Source organism: Pundamilia nyererei, unplaced genomic scaffold, assembly GCF_000239375.1.
Source record: "Pundamilia nyererei isolate P.nyererei 1_Seehausen unplaced genomic scaffold, PunNye1.0 scaffold00006, whole genome shotgun sequence".
In the NCBI taxonomy this organism is placed as follows: domain Eukaryota; kingdom Metazoa; phylum Chordata; class Actinopteri; order Cichliformes; family Cichlidae; genus Pundamilia; species Pundamilia nyererei.
In genome coordinates this window covers 3023492-3037088 of record NW_005187407.1, presented here as the reverse complement: position 1 = coordinate 3037088, position 13597 = coordinate 3023492, and the positions used below count along the sequence as shown (strand labels likewise).

Sequence of the window (13597 nt, the reverse complement as noted above, 5' to 3'; positions counted from 1 at the left end):
AATAGAAAATGCGTATGACGGGATATGTTGGGACTTCATACCTCTCTTTTACAGTTTCCATTTCAATCCTGTTTTTTCTTTTCTTTTTTCTTGTGTGTGTGTGTGTGTGTGTGTGCTCTCACTGGGTGGGAGGAGGTCCTTATGGAGAGCCATAGGAAGTACAGTTTATGTTTTAGTGATTGCGTGATGAGCGCCTAGTGGAAGTTAACCTTGCACACTCTGATTGTGTTTCAGTGGACATAATATAGTTACACAGTATACAATCAAACGGCACTGCAGTAAACTCTGAAGGTCATTTTGTGCTATTTCTGGCGAGGCACTGAGGCGTTAACTTAACTTAGCTGTTAGACTCTTTGCTCTTTATGAGCTTCTTTGACACCGTCATTAAAATGCAGTTTTTATTCACATATTTATACCTGTCTAAAACTAATGGTCCGTCACACCATCACTACGCTTTAGAGCGATCTCCAGCTAACCTTTAAGTCAACTGGAGGGTTACATTTGTGTTTTGTTCAATATTGTCTTCTTGTGGTGTGGTGTAATTGTGGTACATTTCTTTTTTCCCAAGCTTTGACTTACAGTCTATCAAAAACATATTGTATACATACTGTAGCATAGAGTATACTCTACTTGAGGGCTGAAAATACTTAATACAAATTTCCTCATTTACACAAAACCTTTTTTTTCTTCCAAGTGCTTTCAATGTAACTTCACACTCCAGTGAACACAACTTGGTCATGCCCATGGATACTTTGGCATGCAGCCTAGAGCAGCCAAGAATCGAACCACCAATCTTCCAATTATTAGCTCTACCTCTTGACCTACAGCCATTATTATGTCAATTCTAGGTCTAATCCCTTGCTAAGAACAATAGTGTCAATCTTAGTCTAAAACTTCACTAAATTCAAAGGAAACCAGGCCTGTCTGCAGTATTTAATGGATTGCATTTATATAGCACTTTTCGACATGTTAGATCCTTCATGTCCACCACTTTGAATATGAAGGATCCCTTCCTGATTTCTTTTTTTTCTTTGCATATTTGTTACACTTGCGTTTTTCAGATCACCAAACAAATTTTAATATTAAATCAAGCCCTTGTGTATATACCTCAAACAATCTGGAGAGTTATGCAGCAGGTGTTATTTTTTCTGTATTTTCATTTGTTATATCCTTTTTCTAATCTTTCTTTGAAGAGAGACCTGGCCAAGAGGATAGTAGAAGCTGTAATAAAAACAACATAAGTAAATAAACAAATTCAGCTGGCATTTAGTAAAGACATATGAAAAGCACACATGTGAATCATGTGCAATTAGACATAAAAAACCAGGAGCACCTTCAAAAGCTGTCACATTGAAAAGAAAAAGAAAAAGCATAGGAAAAAGTGCTTGTATGAATGGGTGTGAATGGGTGAATAAGGCGAGTTGTGTAAAGCACTTTGTGTGCTCACAAAGAGTAGAAAACTGCTTTATAAGAACCAGTCCATTTACCATTTACCATTGAGCAACAAAACTATTCTCTCAATGCTATAAATGAACGATATCTCCAGTAACTGAATTTTGTCATTTAAGTAGCTCCTGAGCATACAGGAGACTTTTTATTATTCTGCCTATGAGAATGGGTTTAGAATTGAGGTCTCAAGCATTACAATGATCAAGATCTTGAGCCTAAATCTCTTTTCTGCATTGTTTCCATTTTACTTCTTAATTTGAGCCATGTAGTCACATGCCACTATCATTATCTAAAACCTTAAAATGGAAAGCATGAGTTTTAGATGGCCGTTTTGCTGAGATTTTGTGACTTTTTAACTGCCTCATAAAAAGAACTGTACAGTACACTCCTAATGCTTTCAGCAATGCGTAACATGGGTGAAGCAAATGGGCCTTGCACCATCAAGTCTGAGTTAGGGATTATAGCAAAGTGAAGCCACCTTATGCGTTTTTAAAATTTTGCCTTACTCTACTAACACATTAAAGCAATTATAGTACATGTGAGCTAAGGAACTTCAAAGGAAGAATTTCTAAGGAAGCTAAGGAATCCTCGAAACATTTTTTAAATATGAAAATACATGTAATAGCAACGTTTGGTTGTGATCTCCGTACATACAAAGATAATGGCTCTTTAGAGAACAAAGTAAGAGAAAAAATATACACATTCATACTAGAAAACTCTTAAACATTGGAGTAACATGGATTATTTGTTATATTGTAAAAGTGTAACTATATTTATACACAATTAAGCCTTTTGCTGCAAGCAAAAAAAAAGTTAGAATTGAGGTCATCTCACATAGGTATTGAGCAGTGTTGATTGTAACCTAACTAAGTGGCCTATTTAGACCGTTTAAATGGGGGCGTGCCAGTGACTCAGTGGTTAATTGCATGTGATGTATTTGTTCAAATCTAGTTTATGAAGCCTCGCTGATCTTATCTTTTCTCACTGCAACTGGGAAAGAAAGGACTGAAGAAGAACCTGAATAAAAGATGTAAAAAGGAGAACTGTTTCAAGTAGTAGAATTAATGTTATGTGTCCAGAGACCTGTCTGAGGTGTCCCAGATTTGCAGCTTGGGGAGTTTATTCAGCCTGTGCCTATAATAAATGTCTACAAACCGGCCCTCTAAAGGGAGAGTCATCCACAGGTCAGTGACTTTCTAACCTGTCAAGTTTAATTGATTTTAATGAGGAGATTTCACTTAAAACAAACCATGTTCCATGCTGCCAAACCATAATGCTTCACCAGTGTTAATTCCTCCACTAAAAACATGCAAACTTGTATTTTGGATGGAATTTTGTTTTTTGTTTGTTTGTTTTTTTTTTGGGGGGGGGGGGGACTGAGAGGAGTCGTATGCTGTCGCTAGTTAAGTGTATGTTATATACACTTTATAATATCTTCATTTAGGATTTGCAATTCAACCAATGCCTCTGGGGATATATGGGGAAAAGAATAAGAAAAAAGCCATCTTTGCTTTTGCTTTAATGTGAAAATAAAATTATTAGGGTCCACCATAGGTCTATACCACTGTAGTTTAAGTCCTGGTTTTGGAAAAGAAAATGTTCCCTCTAGGCAGTGTTTTGCATTTTTTGGTGCACATGATGAGCTTGGGCAATGGATACACTGCAGTGAGCAAAGAGGATTTTAGTAAGCTACCCTGTGGTGAACTATACCCAAAAGCCAGTACATTCACCTGGATTACTCCTGAAAAAACAAACATTCCTAAAAAAATTGTGTTTTTTGTGTTCATTTGTGTTCACGTTTGTCCAGTTATAGAGCAAACAGTGAACAGGCTTTTATTTTTGTAAGTTTCCGGTTACTTCCTTCTGTTTCTCACGTGACCGCGTCCTCGCCTGGTTACGAGAAAGCGTCGCTCCCTGGTCGCTACGGAGGGAGGGATGGGTGTTTTGTAGTTAAAAAGACACTTTTGTGCACTTTCCCACGCAGTTAGGATAGCGGTCTGTCATGGCAGTGTGTGGGAAACGGTTCGCTTTTGTTAAAATAACAACTTTTCCAAGCTTTAACGCGTGCCCGTCTATGTTCTACTGCCACTAATGCATTGATCTTTCTTAGAATGACAGATAAAGATTAGTTAGCATGCTAGCAAGCTAGCTCCTCAGCCTCTGCATCACCCAGCGACGACACCTGCCAGTGACAGGTAAGAAACCCTGCTTCTGTGCACTACAAGTGTGCGCGAGTCATCATCCATTTTTCAGCTTTATTAACTACGGTTAAAATCCACCGAGTACCGTTGCATAATGATCGCCAGCAAAGTTCTTAGCAGGTGTTTTCCAGTGACTAATACCTTGTGACAGTAATGATGCCGCTGTAATAGGATTTGAGCCCTCTCCTTCCTGTCGCTTGTTTGTGGAGTGGAGTACACCGGGATAACGAGGGTGGGGCGTAGCTGTGCGTGTGTGAGAAAGTACTGTTTGTATTCTGTTTGCTGAATGATTTCCACCAAAATGTCACACAAGGCTTCTAACTCACTAAAAACAGACAAAGTAGTTAGTTGTTGTTGTTCTTTTAGCTGCAAGAGAAGCACAGAAAGTGTGTGCCTAATGTAGCTATTGCATTAAGCACTGCTCTGGGATAGACAATCACTAAGTGAACTGTAGGGTTGTAGTGAAGTCCGAGTAGTTATCCCTCATCGTTACTACCACAACATGCGCGTTTAGTTGTTATGAAGCGTGATTTTTCAGTTTGATGGCATTTCTTTGTGTTTGACAGTGTGACTGCAGGTTCCTAGGCAGACATGGGCAAACTACAGAGCAAGTTCCGCAAGAGGTCTGAGCTCTACAGGTGAGACTTGTGCTAGGCCTTCTCTCTCTGTGTGTGTGTGTCTGTATTATATATATTATTACATATTAAAGTTTTTGCAATTTTATGTATGTGTGTATTTTTATGTGTGTGTGTGTGTGTGTGTGTGTGTGTACAGGGCATCTCAGGCAGAGAAGACAGATAATACCTTTGACAGTCAGGTGGTGCAGTATGAGCCTGCACATCATGGGTCCATTAACACAGTGACCACTCTCAGTCCAGACCTGTGTGTTTCTGGCGGGAGTGACCAGGTAAAGCCAAAAATTGAACTGTTGTACTGATTATTAAGTCTCTTTAAATATTATAAATGTTCAAGCCACAAATTGAACTTTATCATGGTTTTAAGTGATTTTAAATCATAGAGCTCACAGAGTAAAATGCCCAATTCAAAAAAGACTCACAGTATTGGATCTAAGGTATGATACAGGTTATATTAGAAACCCATGAATTAAGGGTATAGATTTTGTGAAAACTACACTTAAACATGGTGTGATTAGCATCTCTACCTCTGTAGGCTGTGGTGGTGTATGACTGGAAACAAGGCCGGATGTGTCAGTCTTTCCAGGGCCACAACCGAGAGGTTACCAAGGTAACATCAATACCGTGTGCGCACAAACTGATAAAGGAATGACGCCTTAAACGTGTGACACATTTCACGTTCCCCAGTCTCCTCTTATCTCCTGTGAATTCTGTCCTCTACCAGGTGATTTGTTATCCAGGTAGTACATGGATCTTTAGTGCCTCACGGGACAAAACTGTACTGATGTGGGATCTCAACCAGGGAGACGAACCTATTCAGGAATTCTGTGGGCATGAGTTGGTGGTCAATGGACTAGCTATCAGTCCTGGTACATACACACAGGCACTCACACACAATGAATCTCCTCAGACGTGAGTAAATGTTTTAAGTGTTGTCTTAAAGGTTATATTGCTTAAGGTAAATGTACCAGTCTCTGATTTCTAGTATGTTAAAGTGCATGATAAAACACATTAGTAAGTGTATTCTCTCATATCTTTGTACAGATAGCTTCTTATTTATCCCCAAGTATTTTTTTTGCAGTTGCAGACAATCAATTCAAGAAAAACAAAGGTACCTCAGAAGACATTTCATAAGCATGAAATAAAAAGCAGAATTGGTGTAATTAAAACAAAAACAAAGGCAACCCCCCCTCACAAAACAACAACAACAACAAAACAAACAAAAACAAAATAAAACCTAATTAGCTCTAGTTTTTGTTTCCAGTTCAGTTTAATTAGAGGTAACTTGCAGAATGAATTAGCTCATTTCAGTTTAGTTTTTATTGTTTGAAAACGTTTCGTTTTGGATACATTTTTATCAGTTTTAGTATTGTTTTTGGTCTTTTCTGTTGTTCACTTTTTGAACACTTTTACTATAAATGTATAAACAAAAATAAGCACATTTCATCTGTAAAGGTCTGGTCAAACTTACAGTCATGGCGTCAATGTCATGATAAGTTTGGGCTTTTAATGATCTGTTGATGAACTGTTTTTCCAGGGTCGAGTGATTGTACGATATACATCTTTATTAACTTTAAAAAAGAATTGGGTGCAATTTGAATTTGGAGATACCCAAATTGTGTTCCAAAACATCCTAACCAAATTCCTCTCATCTTAGGCTGAAAGTCTGGGTCTTCTTCTAGATGATGGCAAAGTTGTAATACATCTTAGTAACTTATGTATAATTGTTGATCTGATGATCCTGGAACCTGCTGTTATTTGGGAACGGCTCATTAAGCTTCTGGAATGGCCCTCACGAACTTAACCCTATTGAAAATTTATGGACTACGCTTAAAAGCTGAGTCTGTGCCAGGAAATCAACCAGTTTCAAAGGACTTTACCATTTCTGCCGAGACGAGTGGTCAAATATCCAGCCAGAAGCTTGTTGATGGCTGCCAAAAGTGTCTGGTTAAAGTGCACTTTCCAAGGGACATTTAACTAAATGTTAGTGGGGGTGTATTCGTATCTTTGACTCTGTGTGCATTAGAGAAAATCCAAAATAAGTTCAAACTTGTGCACCCAATGCTTGTTTTATAAAAATCATTAAACATGTATGCTGTACAATGATTCAACCTGGAATAATTAAAAGACCAAAATTACCATGACAGTCATTTCCATGTAAACTTTTGACCACAGCTTTCATGCGTGTGTTGTGTGAAATGTGACTTCTTAGCAAACCAAATCATACTGAAAGATGAAATATCCCTGAAGTGAACCCATATTCATATAGCAGCTATAATAGTTGAAGTATTTCTTCTGCGTGTCCTGTGGTATGATAAATGGCTATTCTCAACTTGACTGAATAATTTGCCTTAATTAGTAGAAAGTTAGCACTACCTGGAATGTCGGATTTTCTCATTTTATTGGAAGTAAGAGTTGTTATTTTCACTTCTGGCTGCACACCAACATCTATTTCAGGTTAACGATCTGCACCAAATATAAGTGTTTCTTTTATGGTCGGTAGATGGAAGAAAGCTGTGCACTGGCTCTCGTGACAACTGGATGTGCCTGTGGGATATAGAATCTGCAAAATGTGAACAGAGACACAACATATCTAGAAACCTGGTAAGAGTAACAGTATTATATTTTTATGTGTTCACATCTGCGTACTAAGCATACTGGGCTGCTTTAGATAAACACCTGAGCACATGAGAGAAATAATTAGATCACCAAGCTACTTAATCAGACTTTTAGATCCTTTGTCCGCAGGGTGTAGATTTTTCCACTTTCCTGTGTCTCTTTCCAGGTGACTCATGTATGCTGGGTTCCAGCCAGCTCCTCTATTGTCCAGACCTCCGAGGATAAGACTATAAGGCACAGAAGGATTTTCTTTTGCTGTATTATTATTGAAATTCAGTGGAAATTAATTTTGTGTGCTGTAAAATATGATGATTTGTTTAAATCTCAAATGAGTGCAGATTTTTTATGTGTAATTAATAGCAGGGGTGGGATGTTTCTCATTCGGTAACACTGAAAAAGATATACTTGATGTTAATCTACAGCTTTTATTATTGAATTATGTGGCACAAAAAATAGATTCAGTTATGCCTTCCCTATTTTCTCTGCTAAGTCAGTATCATGTCTGACTGTTCAATCAGTCAAAGGTGAGTTCAAGTCCCATTTGGTGGTAAAATTTGGATTGGGAAATTAAACCGTTCACCTAGTTTTTACTTTGTAGCACTTTTCCTGTCCGTGACCTGACCCCATCTCTCAATTATTGCTGAAATTCAAAAATACCTCGTGTCTTTGGGAGCTAACACGCTTTCTGCCTTTGAAATGCCATAGAAGAAAAAAGATAATATTGTGAGTACACCAAGACAGCAAATCAGACAGTAACACAAACCTTAACATGAACTTATGCAACCCTTGTTATCCTGTTATTTAATGCTGAAGGACTTACTGCTGTTGTCCACATAAAGTCAGCCAAAACGTAGCTGCAGCAGCCAATTAGAGCACCAGAGACAGTATTAAGCCTCGGCATTGAACCTAAACTCACACAAAGCAATACTGCTTGTTTTTTTTAATTTTTATTTTAGTAAGGCTATAAATGTGAGTCATATATAATGTATAATCAAGGGATTTAGAAAATGTTTTAAACCAAAGCCAACATTTTTGGAGTTTTTACTGTTCAAGATCCTGGGAGAGTAAAGTGATTACAGAGCCTAACACTTAGATAACACATCCATGACCCCTTGATCATGTTGAACCCTAAGCATTTGATGCAGTTAAGACATTTAGAGACTTAGGATGTGTTCTGGGGATAATCAGCATGTGTTGCGATTTATTTGGAAAATTCACCCTGAAAAGTAGAAGACCCTAAGGACATGCACTCTCATGTGTAAACACAGTATTTTCTTACACGTGTGTTAAATGTCCTTCTTTAGTAATGGTTTGCTTATGTATACAGGGTGTGGGACAGCCGTGTATGGCAGGTGACCAATACTTTTCCAGCTAAGCAGTACATCCAGACCCACTGTGATGTCTCTCCAAATGGAAACTACTTGGTGTCCAGTAGCAATGGCTTTGGAGGACAGGGGTGTGAAGCCACGGTAAGACCTCTGGAGATATGTGTTTGTTGTTGTCTGTAAAGCTCTAAATGCACAGATATTGGGTAGATTGAGGCTGTCATTAGGTTATTTATTGTCTGGGTTGTATTACGTTAGTGTGAAAGACACACTAATTGGAATGAACAATTTCTTTTGCTCTGCCAGTTTAAAATTATGAACTGATGCAGCACAATTTGTTTTGTGTGTTTGTTGTTTTTGACTGATTTTCTTGTGGGCTTCACTTCCAACTTCCAATTTAATATAGAGATTTAGAGTGAGTATAATACAAAGTAATATAGGTTGAGGTTTTGCCCTCATGAAAAATGGATCAGATTATTTTTTTCACAGTATCTCAAACACTTCACTGATTTTGCCGATGCTTTTGGAACATAAAACACTGAGATTTGTGATGGGTGGACTTGTGTCTGTGGGTTACTAGCTCTGGGACCTGCGTCAGCCTGGCTGCAAAGTTGTGGAGTACAGAGGCCACCTCCAAACCACAGCCTGCAGTGTGTTTCTCCCCATGCATCCTGGTGGCACAGCTCGAGTGGGAACATCCTCCCATGACAGCTCTGTCAAAATCTGGGATCAACATACAGCAGGTAACATCTCTACTCACTGATGAAACCATTTCAACACAAAATAAATAATGAAAAACCACTCTGCCTTTTTTATCTCTGTGCTGGCTTTGCTGCAACCTTGTCTCTCCTGTCCTCTGTTTAGTTTGTTTAGGGACGCTGTCTCTGGAAGGTGCCGGTCCACTGGTTTCGTTGGCACCGAGTGATTCCAGCAATCTGTTGTGTGCCAGCTTTAACAATGGCGTTCATCATATCCAGGTGGACCAGGGACCACAGCAGGCTCAGAGTTCTGGTGCAGGTGGTGCAGGGGGTCTGGATGTTAAAGTTGTGGCACGTTTTTGACACCCAAGGAGTGCCAGGTGTGAATTATAATGTGAACAGCCAGAGACTCAGCGAGAACGCATCGCTGGCTATGGAAATCAAGTCATTTTATTTTATTTATTTATTTTTTACAGACTTTATTTCTATAAACATTTTTGATTTATTAGACTGCCATGCAGTGAAAAGAGGCGACAATAATGACGTATGGAAGATGCAACTTTTGTCCAATACTGGCCCACCATGGATGTCCATCATAGATACTCTTCATGGGGACTAAAAACAGGAAATCATACCTACAGTCACCACCAGAGTAACATGATGGAGGGCAGGATTTACCTGTTTTTTTTTTTTATATATAAACTGCCACTTTATTTAGAAATATGTACCATGAGGGTAAACAGCCATTCCAATAGGTGATTGTAGTTTACATTGAGTGGTTCAAGTTCTTGCACAGTTAACTAAATTGCCAAAAACTACTAGACAGCCTCTCGCTGTTGTATTGTTGGTCTAGGCTCTGTATACATTGACTTACTTTGTCTGGCTGATGTTGTCTATTTAGCCCAAAGTAATATTTACAAAATTTTATGAGCTGCTATAGTTTGGTGCAGATGTTGTTTTGCTTTTGTTGGTGAGATGATTGCAGTTTGGTCACTGTTTTCTACCACTGACAGTTCTGGCACTAGGTGGTGCTAATTAATCTTAACAACTGAACAACTGGACTAGTGGATTATTTTTGACAAACTGAACTGCCCAGATTACAAAGGATCAGATTGAGTGGATGTCTCATAATTAACAGTACAAGAACTTAAGCACTCAATTAAATACAAACTAATGCACGGTGAAAAGAGGAGGAGTGAACCTGCTGTTTGGTCAGTTTTTATACATCATGAGCCATGAAGGAGAATTTGAAGCCCAGAATAAGCAATCGTTTTTTGTTTCCTGATCTTTCTTTTTTTTCTTTGTTTTTTTTGTTTGTCAGCAAATGTGATGTCAGCAAAAGAGCTTGTTTGTATGCTGATAATATTTATTAGTTTGTATTTTAACGTCAACCTGTTGGGGTTTAAAGATCAGGTCAGTACAACACCAAACTGTAACACATCTGGTTGCCATGTAAACGTACATGGACAAAGACTTTTTTCTTTTTAAAAAAAGATAGAGATCCTGATATTTTTGTGAAAAGCAGCTGATAGTTGAATGTTTTTTGTAGTGTTAACTGTAATTTTTAAAAGTACTATGCAAAATACCAGAGTAATTCCACTTTTTTAATAAAACGTTGACTCAGTAAACACGGAAAATACGAAATATTGCAAAACTAAAGTTGAAATGCTGTGCAGGCTGTCCACATAAAACTTTCCAGCAGTTACTTTAGATCTTATTTAATCAAGGCTGATGAAGAATTTAAGTGTTGCAGATGCTGAAGTACACGCTGCAGTTTAGCAACCCTTTTCATAAATAACTGAACTTGTTTTGGAGATATGAAACAAACTATTATTGTATTTACAGTGTAGGTTTAAACAGTTTAAATACAGCAGCATTCACCTTTTTTGTTTTACAGATCTAGATGGCCATCTGTCACAAGGACAGTTGTTGCTTAAGCTTCCAATTTAATCAAACAAAAAGGTTTTGGTCAGGGATGAGAACCACAATGACTAACTTATATTTTATCTGCTGCGAGATGAGTTCAGATACAACATATGGATGCTCATCTGTGGAATATGCTCAGAGTCACTTTATTAGGTACATTTGTTCAACTTTGCCAGTTAGGCTGGTCTGAGTGTTTCAAAAACTGTTGATCTGCTGGGATTTTCCCACACAGCCATCACTATGGCTATCTAAAAATTGAAAATATCCAGCAAGTGGGAGCTCTCTGGGTGAAAATGCCTTGCTGATGTCAGAGGAGAATAGAGAGAACGATCTGAGCTGATAGGAAGGCAACAGTAACTCAAATAACAATTTGTTACAACCGAGATTTACAGAAGAGCATCTCTGAACGCACGCCCTGTCAAACATTGAAGTAGATGGGCTAGAGCAAAGACCACACCAGGTGCCGCTGCTGTCAGCTAAGAACAGGAACCAGAAGCTACAGTTCACATGAACTCACCAAAAGTAGATAATAGAAGATCAGAAAAATGTTGCTTGGTCTGATGAGTCTTGATTTCTGCGTAGTGTTCAAATTTTAGTCTCAAAATTTGGTGTAAACAACATGTAAGCATGGATCCATCTTGCCTTGTATCCTCTTATGGTGGTATAATGGTGTCTATATTTTCTTGACGTGCTTTAGGTTCCTCAGTCCCAACTGAGCGTTGTTTAAATACCAAAGCCTACCTGAGTATTGTAGCTGACGACGTCCTGCACCATGTCACAAAACTCGAATAAATCACAACTGCTTTCTTGAACATGACATGGTACTCAAGCAGCCTCTACAATCATAAAATCTCAATCTAGTAGAGCACCTTTGGGATGTGGTGAAACAGGAGATGTCGTGGATGTGCAGCCAACAAATCTGTAGCAGCTGCTATCATGTTAATATGGATCAAAATCTCTAAGGAAAGTTTCCAGCAATTCACTGAATCCATGTCATTCGGTATTAGGTCCCTTCTGAAGTCAAAAGTGACCCAGTACCACCATAGCGTATATAATAAAGTGTCGGGGGAGTGAATGTTGGTGTAGTCTTTGCTGAAAATGGGCTTGTTCCAGATAGATGATAGGTAGCAACTAAAGATTGCAAGGAAACTAATGAGTTTCGGTGATGGATTGTTCCAAGTATGATGGATTGTTCTGTCAAAAGGTGCTAAGGAGTCCCCACAGCAGTTATTCTATCTACCCTTGGGGAAGAAAACCAGTGGTAGAGAAGGTGAGATTTAGTTTTGTTTGGATATTTGTCAAGCTGCCAGATGACTCAGTTCATTCTGTGTGTTTGATATCGTATAATACAGCAATAAAAGCATTTCGTGTCATAGTGGTAAAGCTTTATTGCTCTTTGTGTCTGATGACTTTTTATCTAGGTCACAGCCTTATATTTTATCCACCACCTTGCGTAGGACTGCTTTAAATTCATCAGGTTAATAACACGGTTATATGAAACTATTTGTAGTAATACCATGAATTTGAGAGATGCAAATCTACAAAACAAAACACTCCTGTTGGTAAAGTTGTACAGCACTTTGGTCTACCAGGTGTGTTTTTAAAATGCTATATAGATAAATAAATAAATAAATAAATAAATGATGATGATAAAGTTTACACAGGAAAGCTGCCAAGTACAACTTCATTTTTCTCTCATCAGGCACTGGCAATTTTCTGAAGGTTATTTGTTTTGCTTTACCACAAAAGCCTGTTTTGAGATCACTGTTTTCCCACTGTTTCCAATCCTTACTTCACTGTTTCAGTAATGCTCTTTCCATTTGTGATGGTCATACTGGAACTATAGGTTGAACTATAGGCTGAGCACTTTCTTACAATAAGAGTATTGAGTGTAAATAGGTGCATATACAGCTTTTTACAGTATCGTGTATTTTTTCTGGGATAACTGCTGCCAAAAGTGATCATTTAATTCCCAATCTGGCTGAATGGGAGCACCTATTCCCAAACAATCACGGCCTTTTAGCAACCAAATAAAACCTTTTAGCACCACCTAGTGTTAGAAATATAATTGAAAGAACACTTCCAGTACTTACTAGCTATACTACAATATTGAAGCAATTGTTTAGGTGAAGAATTGCAAACCAAATAGCCATTTACTTTTATCGTGTATTATGAAACTGAGCATGAAGCAATGTGTTTCTCCTTCTCTCTCTCTCTCACACACACACATGCACAAACAAACTTTAGATCTTAAAATTATTAATGAATCATAAAGTGGAAGACATTCAGTCATAATCTGGTGTTTATTTAAATCTGGACCTCATTTTCACTCTGGCACAAAAAGAACTGCATCCCCACTGACAGGTTTTCATAAACACAAACATCCAAACAGAAAGTAACAGCAGGCAGAATAGTTTGGCTCTTCAAACAACAACTGAGTAGAAAAATACTCATTAAAAACAAAGAAAGAAAGAAAAAGGCCTAAAAACATTAAGTGGTGATATGAAAAAGAAAAGCCATCTGCATCTACTCTAAAATCAGCAGTTACAAATAACAAAAGAAAGTAAGTGAAGTAAAAATAAAAGAAAACATTATTGGCACAGCACAATATAAAAGCAGGCTATGTGGAAAACAGAGAAATACACAAGATACAGTACATTAAAAAGAAAGAAGTACATGTCATTCAGATGATGTTGTTAACATGGAATAAATAGAATTTGAATGCAGCATATATTCTATGCCGA

The 13597-nt window shown here is 38.0% G+C and overlaps 1 protein-coding gene across 1 annotated transcript; it reads left to right on the top strand.

The window, feature by feature from the left end:
- Positions 1 to 3327: 3327 nt before the first annotated feature.
- Positions 3328 to 12229, top strand: wdr31 (WD repeat domain 31). Its single transcript, XM_005722075.2, has 10 exons — positions 3328 to 3644; positions 4217 to 4288; positions 4425 to 4557; positions 4821 to 4895; positions 5010 to 5154; positions 6789 to 6889; positions 7071 to 7138; positions 8232 to 8373; positions 8810 to 8972; positions 9094 to 12229. Exons 2-10 carry the CDS (start codon positions 4242 to 4244, stop codon positions 9288 to 9290), a joined length of 1071 nt encoding a protein of 356 aa, XP_005722132.1. The 5' UTR covers positions 3328 to 3644; positions 4217 to 4241; the 3' UTR covers positions 9291 to 12229.
- Positions 12230 to 13597: the final 1368 nt, after the last annotated feature.

Coding starts and splice junctions, on each gene's coding strand:
- wdr31 (XM_005722075.2), top strand. CDS start 4,242: ATGGGCAAACTACAGAGCAAGTTCCGCAAGAGGTCTGAGCTCTACAG. Junction 4,289..4,424: donor AAGAGGTCTGAGCTCTACAG/GTGAGACTTGTG, acceptor GTGTGTGTACAG/GGCATCTCAGGCAGAGAAGA. Junction 6,890..7,070: donor ACAACATATCTAGAAACCTG/GTAAGAGTAACA, acceptor GTCTCTTTCCAG/GTGACTCATGTATGCTGGGT.